Source organism: Lactuca sativa, chromosome 4 (assembly GCF_002870075.4).
Source record: "Lactuca sativa cultivar Salinas chromosome 4, Lsat_Salinas_v11, whole genome shotgun sequence".
Lineage (NCBI taxonomy): Eukaryota > Viridiplantae > Streptophyta > Magnoliopsida > Asterales > Asteraceae > Lactuca > Lactuca sativa.
Genome location: NC_056626.2, coordinates 386,283,249 through 386,295,208, shown reverse-complemented (window position 1 = coordinate 386,295,208; position 11,960 = coordinate 386,283,249). Strand labels below are relative to the sequence as shown.

General features: G+C 37.5%; 1 protein-coding gene across 1 annotated transcript; it reads right to left on the bottom strand.

The window, feature by feature from the left end:
• Positions 1 to 1,486: 1,486 nt before the first annotated feature.
• On the bottom strand, positions 1,487 to 2,971 carry LOC128133739 (uncharacterized; the record flags this gene model as incomplete). Its single annotated transcript, XM_052771270.1, has 5 exons — positions 1,487 to 1,534; positions 1,705 to 1,760; positions 2,049 to 2,276; positions 2,450 to 2,720; positions 2,801 to 2,971. Coding segments are annotated over 5 exons (774 nt in total), but the record flags the coding sequence as incomplete, so codon positions are not given.
• Between the last annotated feature and the right edge of the window lie 8,989 nt (positions 2,972 to 11,960).

The following is an 11,960-nucleotide window of genomic DNA, read 5'->3' as shown; positions in this document are numbered from 1 at the left end:
ATGGAACAATGTCTTACTTATTGTCCAGCAGTTTGTTTCTCGATTTCCGATTTGTTTGACAAAGAACTTAATTGAACACATCAACTTAGTTCTGACCGGGCCTGGTACATAGGTCAAAACAAAATCATCGAGGGGCCCAGATATCAGCTTCTAATCCAAGAAGGAACAGATAAACTTCGACTCATATGTTTGTTCTACCACTCATTGAATTACACACAAAAGCACATTTTATAACATCGAGTTACCAATGCGTTTTCGTACAATCAATGCATAACCAACTTGTAAGTAACAAATCATATCTCTAGGTTTGAAGAGTTATATGATATTACCGTCTCACGATCACTCGAGATAGAATTCCATGAAGTGATTCCAGTGAGTGTGGGTTGAGTCCAATGCTCAGACCTTATGAGCACTCATGATTGTTGTAGCCTTGTCCAACACCTTAGACCTTTGCAACCAATCATGACAATCTTGATTCATACCTACTTCCGACATATGACCGACTGTGGAGGTTTGAATAATATGTTATACCAAACAAAATTATTCTGGAAGTCAAAACATGCAAAAGAAATATAGTAAATGATCGACAAGAGATAGCAAAACTTTACTCATAAATAAAACACCTTTTATTCATCATCTAATGTCAATTACACTTTACAAATTTCTGGGTTATCTAACTAGTAAATCTAATATCACTACTAGAAAAAAGGCCTTTTACGACGCTCATTGCGCGTCGTAAAACGCTCAGACGACGCGCAAATGCGTGTCAAGGAAGGCCCTGTCATAAAGAGAGACGACGCACTTTTGCGCGTCGTCTATAGACGACGCGCAATTACGACGCGCATTTATGACGCGCATTTACGACGCGCGTTTACGACACGCAATGCGTATCAAGGAAGGCCCCGTCATAAAGGAAGACGACACGCATTCGCGTGTCGTAACCTTACGACGCGCGTGTTAATGACACGCAATGCGTATCAAGAAAGCCCCTGTCAAGAAAGGCCATGTCATAAATGAAGATGACACACATTTTTGCGTATCATAATTCTAAATGTTTTAAAAAAAATATTATATTATTGATTTACTAATTTTCAAAATAAATAATACATTAAAAATCTCATAATACAAAATAAAATACCATAAGTAACAAAGATAATTCATTTCACTAATATGTCAAATACAAATAATTATTCCAATATTGAGTAACTGTAATAAAATAAATGAACTCAAGAGAAGTAGAATTTATATACAATCGCATTATCTAGCTTACTATGTGCTAACAACTCTCTGGGTGTTTGCTTTTGCTTGAGTTTTGTTTCCTCCAAAGCTTCTAGCCATGCCAAAGTATGAGTCTTGCTTTTGCTTGAGTCTTATGCATGTCCAAATCAAGTAAAACATTGCTAAATTATATTCATCAAGTCCTTGCTCTGAAGTCTTAGATAGATGCTTAACTGTAATATCCAATCCTTCTAGCAGGCCCTAGAGATCAACCTGCCAAATAGTACACCAAATTAATCAGAAGCTGAGATGCTACCTATAGGACAATCCAAAAACACAATAAATCCATGGACTTACTGTGGATCAATAATTACATACACCAAAGTAATGAAAACAGATGTTTGTTGGCCACACAACACACATAACAAATGTAGCAGAAATGACACATACCTTCTTGGAACTGAATTGAAGTCACCACAGACGAACATTGGAATATCTGCACTTGCAATTATCTTTTCCAATCCTTTTAACAGTGTGTGAACCTTCAATTTTCACATTTATATAGTTTTTAAGTTATTGAACAAGAAGAAAAAGTGTATATATACAAACAACAAGAGACACTTATCTTCTTTGTTGTCATTTCTCTTCGACAAAATCTACACTAAAAAAATGTGCGCATGTATGTTAATGTCAAAATTCCTATGAGGGCAAAATGGTCGTAATAATTCGGAACAATCCGGAAGAGTATTTTTGTCCGAGTGGAAAGTGAATCTTGATTTTATACATTTATATATATATATATATATATATATATATATACACACACACACACACACACACACAACACAACACAATATCAATGTATGTCAGTGTGTGTGCTAATAACCGAGAAGCTAAATAGCTTCCTAACATGGAAGATAACATGAAAGTAGCAAAAATGAAACCATGTGGAATGTCTTCACCATTTGGGCTTAAAGCAGGTGTCCATAGAAACACAAAAGTGTACATTGAACCCTCGAATAAAGATTGTATTGCACCCAATAATGCTATCTTTTCATCTGTTTTTACAAAAAAAAAAAAAAAAAAAAAAAAAAAAAAAAAAAAAAAAAAAAACTATTAGGTCCAAATTTAGAAGGCAGAATGATATGTATGCATAATTACAAGATTGCCACTTTGGATTCTTCATGCTTCTCCTGTATATGTATGAGAGAGAGAGGGGGGAGAGAGAGACCTGATGCAATTGCAACAGCAGCACCCCTGAATTGGGTCATTAGATCTTTGCTTTCTGATGAGTCACCATAATTTTTAGTCCATGATGATATGATGATGGCCATTCCAATGGCAAGAAAGATTGAAGCTGCATCAAATGGAGCAACAGGTCCCATGGCCAATGAACCAACTAAAAGATTTCCAAATAAACCAGCTAAAATGGCAACCAGTCCATTCCCAAGAAATATTGCCTTAGAGAATGTAATTGATAGCCATTGTTGCTCAAAACCTCTCTATAGATGCATCAAAACAAGAGCATTAGAACCATACACAATATAAAGGGTGTATTTAGAAATGTAATATTATATCTCACCTTGTTGTGTTTAGCAACAAGCCATGATTCAAAGGCTGAAAAGAGGAGAGAGGTGGCAATCCCTCCCAATATACGCCACACCATTAGAATTCTGTACTGAGGTGAATGCTTGGTGATGCAACTCAGAATGTAGGTTATGTAGTAAGTAATTGAAGCTCTTTTTCCTTCTCCTTGTCCTTCACAACCCCATTTTTAACAAGTTCTTGCTCTTCTAAGGTTGTTTTCTTTGAATTTTGATCCTTAATTTTCACCTTTGATTCAGGTTCCTTTCGTGACAGATCTGGTAAACTTTTCCTCACTACATATTACATAACAAGATTTCTAAGCATCTATCTCACTAACAGTTGAGTAAGGAAAACTGAAATTTGCTTTGTACTTTATTTTTTACCCGTAGCAGCAACCTACTTACATACGTACGTCTCCTTACCAATAATAGCAATGTATTTGATTATTATTTTTTACTTATAATAACACTTATAAGTTATACCTACCATAATAGCAATGTACTTGATTTTTACCCAAAATGGCAATGTTGCATTTTCTACATATATATACAAGCATTTTAAGTTATCTACTACATAATACTACTATCTGTAAAGAAAATATAAGTTTGTTGCTACTAAAAACAAGCTATCAAGATTAAAATCCAACATTGCTATATTGTTATTATGGGTAAAAATACAGTACAATGCCTATATTAGTAGAAAGAGTATAGTATGTTGTAATTTCTTGCAATATGCCCTTAAAAAGAAGGGAAAAAAGTACAGCAGAAGTACTTGGAGGTCTATTTTTGGCCTTTGCAACACGTCAATTTGCTTTTCCATCATCAGAACTGCTACTTCCACTTTCTGTTTCATTTGAACTCCCAAAGCTCCTAAAGTAAGTCCACTTTTACAAGTTACAAATACAATATTATATGAAAAGAGATTTAAGTTTTATATATATATATATATATATATATATATATATATATATATATATATATATATATATATATATATATATATATATATATATCAAAAGCAACTATATGGACCTTCTTTTTGATCTTTTGCCAGACAACCGTCTCTGTTCTTTCCGTTTGTTCTTATGCTGTTTGACTTCTTTCTTTGTTGATCTCTTCTTCCTCCTGTTACCACCAGCAGATGAACTTGAAGAATCGGAATCAGCTTCTTTCTTTCCGTTTGTTCTTACTTCACAGTTTTTTTCTTTTTACCTATAAAGAAAATGTAACAATAAATTATATAATCAAATAAATGTTATTCATGGTTAATAAATAACAACAACAATACCTTTTACGGGTTCCACCACATTATTCTTCTTATCTTCAATAACTTCGCCAAAATCCACAATTTTTACCACACCAGAAGGTTTTCCATCATTTGTTCCAGATCTTATCACAGTAACACTACATATAAGTAACATTCCCATTAAGACATTTCCTGTAAGGAAGAGACTGGATAACACGAAAAAGAGAGAAACGATTATGAGAAACAGATATACATACCTTCTGCCTCCTGATTCTATCATTTTCTTCTTCCAATCATGAGATTTTGTTCTCCAACTCATATGTGTAAGCCTGTTAAACAATAAAACATTTTCTCATCACATATTTATAAAAGGTAAAATGAGAAAGAATGCATGAGTTTAGTATCATACCTATTTTCTTGCTCGAGAGCGTGCATCAGATTCCCTATAAACGGTCTTACAGTTATATGAAAGTTAGAAAATCTCAGGGTGCCTTGTAAAGATTCGTCTAAAACCCTAACAATTCTTTTCTCCATTTAACTCACTTTATCAAGATTTTAAGAAGAGGCAGGCAGAAATACGACTAAAATTACAACATTGGCTATCTATGGAGGGTGAAGGATTAACAAGAAATTACTCGACTAAATCTTCAAAAGCTTCCAAGTTTTGTATGAAATTCATGATTGAAACTTGGAGATCCCGAATTTTGATAGCTCTGTTCCAGAGGATTAAGAGAGATACAAGACAGAAAAAGCCCTAAAAGAAATTGTAGAAGATTTCAATTAAATATTGATATGGCGATGTTGGGATGAGAGAGGAGAAAAGAGAGCACAATCGAGATTTATATAGGTAAATGGAAATAATATCACCTGAACATCGGGAATCACTCTAACTTCAGCATTCGCAGTGTGGCTGCAGATGTAATGGTGGCAAAGGGGGATTTATGGAGAATAGATGAGAAATCTGTTGGAGAATTGGATGGAACTGAATTCGAAGCCGTAATCGCCAAAATCAATGAGTCGTTCAGTAGATGGTGATGAAGAAGAAGACCAATCGGAAGGACCGATGAAAGAAACAACAACTAGGTAGAAGGATGACCAGAAAAAGGCGTGCGAGCATCTTCATGTTTCTTCTCTTTTTGTCTCTGTCTCAGAGGGAGACTAGGGCTTGAAATTTCTTGATCTTAGAGTGACACTAGAGCAGAGATCTGATGGGATGATTAACAAGTAAGGTCCGGAGAAAGAAAATGTGTGATGCGAGGGGAAACCGGGTAGAGCAAAGAATAAATCCGGCGATGACAAGCATGTTGTTGCTTTTATGGATGCCAACAACCAGAAAGAGAAGGTGGTGGCGGTCGGAGTACGAGTGAAAGAAGTAGCGGTAGTCGTCGCCGATTACGGAGTCGATCCAACTGTCGATTTCATCAGATGCACTCTGAACTCTTAGAGATGATGGGGTTCGATGGTGGTGGTCGCGGTTAGAAGGAAGTGAAAGTCGATCGGAGAAGAAGGGGTTTGCAGAGAGAAAGAAGGGAGAGAATGAAGTTGATTTGGCGGGTGTAGAGAGTAGAGAGGAAGAGGAAGCGGGTGTTCAAAATTTTGGGGGATTTAGTTTCCCCCCTGAGTCCCAGAAACGCGTGTTTATTAAAATTATAAAGCGACATTTGTAGAGGACGCCCTTTTTATTATAGGTGCCCTCCGTGTTTTTAATATTTTTACATGAGACACTAATTTAAGGGCACTCAGTAATGCGCGACCTAAATCCTTAAAATTTTTGAAGAGATGACACTTTTTTAATGTCGCTCTCTAATGCGTAACATAAATCAAAGAGCGTCGTGTTTTGCGCGTCGTAAAAGGTCTTTTTTCTAGTAGTGTATCATCCTTCAGCCCTATGCTCCGAGCATGCTGGAGATGCTTAACCCGAGTCAGTCCCTTCGTGAGGGGATCTGCTGGATTCTCATCTGATGATACCCTCTTTGCCACGAGGAGTCCTTCTTCTATTCGATGTCTGATAAAATGGTATTTTCTGTTGATGTGTCTGGATCTCCCGTGATCCCTTGGTTCCTTGGCTAAGGCAACAGCACTTTCACTATCACAGAAAATCTCCATTGGCTCTTTAATAGCTGGTGCAACTCCAAGGTCTCCAATGAAGTTCTTCAGCCATATCGCCTCCTTTGCCGTGTCGCTAGCTGCAATATACTCTGATTCACAAGTTGAATCAGCCACTGTCTCTTGCTTCGAACTCTTCCAAGAAATTGCTCCTCCATTTAGGGTAAAGACCCAGCCCAACTGAGAGCGGAAATTATCCCTATCAGTTTGGAAGCTAGCATCACTATACCCTACAACTCTCAAGTCATCACTCCCACCGAGGGTAAGGACCCAGTCCTTAGTCCTCCGTGGGTACTTGAGGATGTTCTTTACCGCAGTCTAGTGTGCCTTGCCAGGGTTCGCCTGATACCTGCTAACCATGCTCAGGGCAAAGGCTACATCAGGTCGAGTACACGTCATAGCATACATGATCGATCCTACAGCCGAAGCATAAGGTATTCGACTCATTTCTGCTATCTCAACCTCAATGCTAGGACTTTGTGTCTTACTCAATCTGGTGTTACTCTGGATGGGTAACTCTCCTTTCTTGGAATCCTGCATGCTGAATCTCTTCAGCACCTTATCCAAGTAGGTACTCTGACTAAGTCCAATTAGTTTTTTACTCCGATCTCTCAAGATCCTTATCCCTAGAATATAGGTAGCTTCTCCTAGGTCCTTCATAGAGAAACACTTCCCAAGCCAGGATTTAACTTCCTGCAGAGTTGGGCTATCATTTCCTATGAGTAGTATGTCATCCACATACAACACCAAAAAGCTAACTATACTCCCACTAGCCTTGACATACACGCAAGACTCATCTTCACTCCTAGAAAAGCCAAATTCCTTGACCATTTCATCAAAGCAAAGATTCCATCTGCGAGGTGCTTGCTTCAATCCATCAATGGATTTCTCAAGCTTACACACTCTATTAGGGTACTTGTTGCTGACAAAACCCTCTGGCTGACTCATGTAAACATCTTCAGCCAACTTTCTATTAAGAAAAGCGGTTTTGACATCCATTTGCCATATTTCATAGTCATGAAATGCAGCTATGGCCAACAGAACCCGAATAGACTTAATCTTGGCTACTGGAGAAAAGGTCTCATCATAGTCCACTCCAGGAATTTGAGAGAAGCCCTTTGCAACCAGTCTAGCCTTATATGTGTGTACATTACCATCCAGGTTGGTCTTCTTCTTAAAGACCCATTTCGCTGTCCATCGCCTATTTCCACTTGGCTGACTCAGGGCCTACCATGGCTTCCGCGTAACTGTTAGGTTCATCCAGACCTATCAGTGTCTTATCACTGATAAGTGTATCTCCTTCTGCAGTAATATGGAATCCTTAGTAATGCTCAGGAGCATTCCTAACCCTTGTGGAACGCTTCAGAGGTACAGACTTGTCAATTGGCTCAACACGAGTTTCCTCCTCAAGTTGAGTGCTAGGGTTTGAAGTTCCTTCACCGCTTGACTCTTGAATTTCTTCAAGATCAACTTGCCTCCCACTGTTTCCTTGGCTTATGAACTCTCTCTCTCTCTCTAAAGAAAGCCCTCCTAGCTACAAAGACCACATTTTCACTAAGTCTGTAGAAGAGGTAACCAAAGGATTGTTGTGGGTAGCCGATGAAAATACACCTCTCGTTTCGGGGTTCGAGCTTATCATGAGTCTCGCGTCTCACGAAAGCCTCACAACCCCAAATCTTGATGTGGTCTAGCTTGGGTACTTTACCAGTCCACATCTCGTGAGGAGTTTTGGCAACTTTCTTTGTAGGGATTAGATTAAGGATATGGGCGGCAGTCTCTAAGGCATACCCCCAGAATGAGATTGGTAGCGAAGCTCGACTCATCATGGAACGAACCATATCTAACAAGGTTCAATTACGCCTCTCAGCTACACCATTCAACTGTGGTGTCCTGGGAGGTGTCAATTGTGAGACTATCCCACATTCCCTTAGATAGTCAAGGAACTCTGAACTAAGATACTCACCACCACGATCGGATCGAAGCATCTTAATGTTCCTGCCTAATTGATTCTCGACTTCCTATTTAAATTCCTTAAACCTTTCGAAAGTCTCTGACTTATGCTTGATCAAGTAGACATATCCATATCTACTATAATCATCGGTAAAAGTCAGATAATAACGATTAGCATTCCTTGTGGCATGTTTGAATGGTCCACACACATCCGTGTGTACAAGGTCCAACAAACCTTCACCCCTCTCACATGCACCTGTGAAGGGTGACTTTGTCATTTTTCCAAGTAAGCATGATTCGCAACTATCATCTGACTTTAGGTCAAATGACTCCAAGACTCCATCCTCTTGGAGTTGGCCTATGCGTTTCTTGCTTATATGTCCAAGACGACAATGCCATAATGATGCTTTATCCAAGTTATTATTATTAATAGAATCAATACACAAAACATTATTTCCTAAGTTATCTATAACAGATACAGCTTCATACACACCATCACAAGGTAATGCTTTAAAATAAAGAACATTATTAAAGAAAGCATCAATCGAACCAACTTCATTATTGAACGAAAAGGTAAACCCTTGTTTCTACAAAGCATGAAAGGAAATAATATTTCTTGCCATTCTTGGCGAATAACAACATTTATTCAAATCTAAATTAAACCCACTACTTAGCGATAAAGTATAAACTCCAATCTTGGTAACAGGTAAAGCTTTCCTATTCCCCATGACTAAGTTTATTCTTCCTTGCTCCACATTCTCACTTCTTCTTAGTCCCTACAAGTCACAACAAATATGAATACCACAACCAGTATCAAGGACCCAAGATTTAGAATGGGGTGAGTTATTAGAAATGATAGTGTAAATATCTTTTCATTTTCTACATGTGGCTCGTGACGGATTCCCCGTCCTTCATCATGGCTGTTATCATGGAGCAGATGATTTCATACCTCTCTTGTCGTGCACTTTGATGGTATCTTTCCATCAAATCTTGGTGCATTTCATAAGGGTAGAAATCCTCTTAAGACTTTTGGAGTTCCGCTGTCATCGTGGCCATCATGATGCATGCCACTTTCGTAGCATCCCTTTCATGTGCCTGAAAGTTAGCGATCTCCTGGGGAGTTGCAGTGGTCTCATCAATCTCCTTAAGCTCCTCGTCAAGTACATATTCTTTGTCCTCGTAGCGGGTAATCATCCTGATGTTTCTGATCCACTCATTGAAGTTGGACCCATCAAAAGTGACTTTCCCACACAAGTTCATAAGGGTAAAGGAGCTATTAGGGTTAGAGCCAGAAGCAGCATTGTTTGAAGACATCTGAAAGAAGAGGACAAGATTAGTTTAGATATGAAGAGAGTCCTTAATAAAACACCCAAATGTAATATTAAGGCTAGGATCCAATCACAATATATTATAACTTTGAAAGGTAGGTGAATGACGATTCACCAATTTCCACCACTAAAAACGAAATATTAAATATTAGGTTTTTAATTGGTTCTTAGAAATTCCTAGATTCTTTGAGATTCAATGAACTTTTCAAAGGCATGTTTCAATCTCGAGTGTGCCCTCCAAGTTTGTGACTGGGATACTGAGGATCACAAAACGAGGTGTGAAGTAACCATGCAAATCACTTGGAACCCTTAAAGTTTATCACTCAATCGATGTGCCGGTAAACCACACACGCTCCATCGATACTATAATAAACCTTAAGTCACCCTTTACCTACCTTGTTAAGTCCAAGTTAGTGTGCCGGTTAACCACACACGCTCCACCAACGACTTAAACAAAGTATAAAGTGTAATTTCATGGATTAGCACCTTATTCACATTTTTCCTAAAGTAACTAAGATTGGGAATTTAATAAAACATTTAGTTACTTTATAATATTCATCATACTTTTAATGAGAATTTATAAGTCCTTGTCTTACCCGTTCGGCTAACGACCCACCACCGATCAAGCAAGCGGTGGGTGAGAGTGGACACCCATTAAGTTGCCATTTTATAGGAAACAACCTTATACCCACCTTATAGACTGGTTTCGTGAATGATGCGTACTAGTGGTAAGACGACTTTGTTCTTATACATATATATATATATATATATATATATATATATATATATATATATATATATATATATATATATATATAATTATTAAATCATAATAATATAAGTATAAGGGTTGAATTTGAACTTTTTAAAATTCTAGGGGTTGGAACTAAAGTTTTAACTTGACTTTACTTGTTCCAAAACTTGAGGGCAAGTTCTGTAAACTTTCAAAACATTTCATTTCTTGTAACTTATGAGTTTAATAGAGTAATAAAATGAAGACTCTTCATTTTTTCTAACTCTTGTGTTCTTTTAATGGTTTTTAACTCAAGTGACTTTTGGTTTTCCATAACTTGAGGACAAGTTATGGATACCATTAAAACACATTATGATCAAGAATTAAAGTACCACATAGGTTACAAATAATTCCTATGATCATCTAAACATCATAAGATCAAGAACAAGAGCATAAGCACTTTCATGAATCAAAACTACACTTAAAACTTTGTAATTTTGATAACTAGTTGTTGTAAATGGATTAGCAAAGACATTACACCATCTAAAACAAGTTTTCAAGTACCAAATCAGTTTAGGGTAATGTTTCTAGTCCATTTCCAGCAACTAAATTCGAAAATCTGCACTCTGTGGCTCCTACTCGCCGAGTGCATGAACCTACTTGGCGAGTAGGTTGAAGATACAAGTGAACTCGGCGAGTCTCCCCATGGACTCGGCGAGTTCATCAGGCAGACAACAAGTTTTTTGACTTTTTTCAACTTTTAAGCAAAAATAACAAACAAACAAGCCTAGGCTCTGATACCACTGATGGTTTTAGAGCATTCTAACACTTCCTAAGTGTACATGCAACCCTAATAACCTTGGATCTATGTTTGTCTAATTATCATGCAAAGTTGAATTTCCAAGGTTATATTCCTATCTAGCATACATGGGGAACAATTTTAACTTGAATGAAAGATAGAATAACCTACCTTGTTGTTGCTTATGTTCCTTGAAACCTTGTGAGCCTAGCACCCCAAGTGTGATGCCTCAAATGCTTCACACAACACCAAATGCTCTTGGAAAGACTCTTGAGATAATACACACTTCTTAAAATCGGCCAAGCCCTCTAGTTTCTTATCTCTATGTATGTGTAGCCGATTTTTGTGGAGAATGGGGCTCTTATATAGTGTTGACACATCTAGGATTACACCATGTAAACCCTAAGGTTTCATGACTCTTCATTTCCATGACCCATGGGTTTGTAACTCCCATGGAGCATCCTATGTGTAGGACCCAACTTGATAATCCATGGAGCCTCTTAGCCCACTATACAAGATATGAATGATTTACATAATCAACCCATATATTTAATTAGTTATCCTTTGATCACTTAATTAATTCCAAATTAATTCTTTGATCAAACTAATCAAATAATATTATTAATATATTAGAACTTATAATATATTAATAATCTCCAAGTGTTATTCCTCTCAATTAGTCTATCCAATTGCATGGTGCCATGCAACCCAAATGGACCATGCCGGGTCGGGTCAAGTACACACCCGAAATAGTTATGGACTAAGACACCTTATCGAACAATAACTGCATGAATGTATATGTAATGAATGTGCTAGCTGTATTGTGTGTTCTTTCTATGTCAAGCCTGTATGTACTGTAATGTTCTGCGTGTGCTAGTTGTAATGTGTGTTCTCTCTCTATCTAGCATGAATAGTAATGAACTGTGTGTACTAGCTGTATTGTGTGCTCTCTCTCTATCTAGCAAGTATTGACTCATGAATGAATTGACTCATT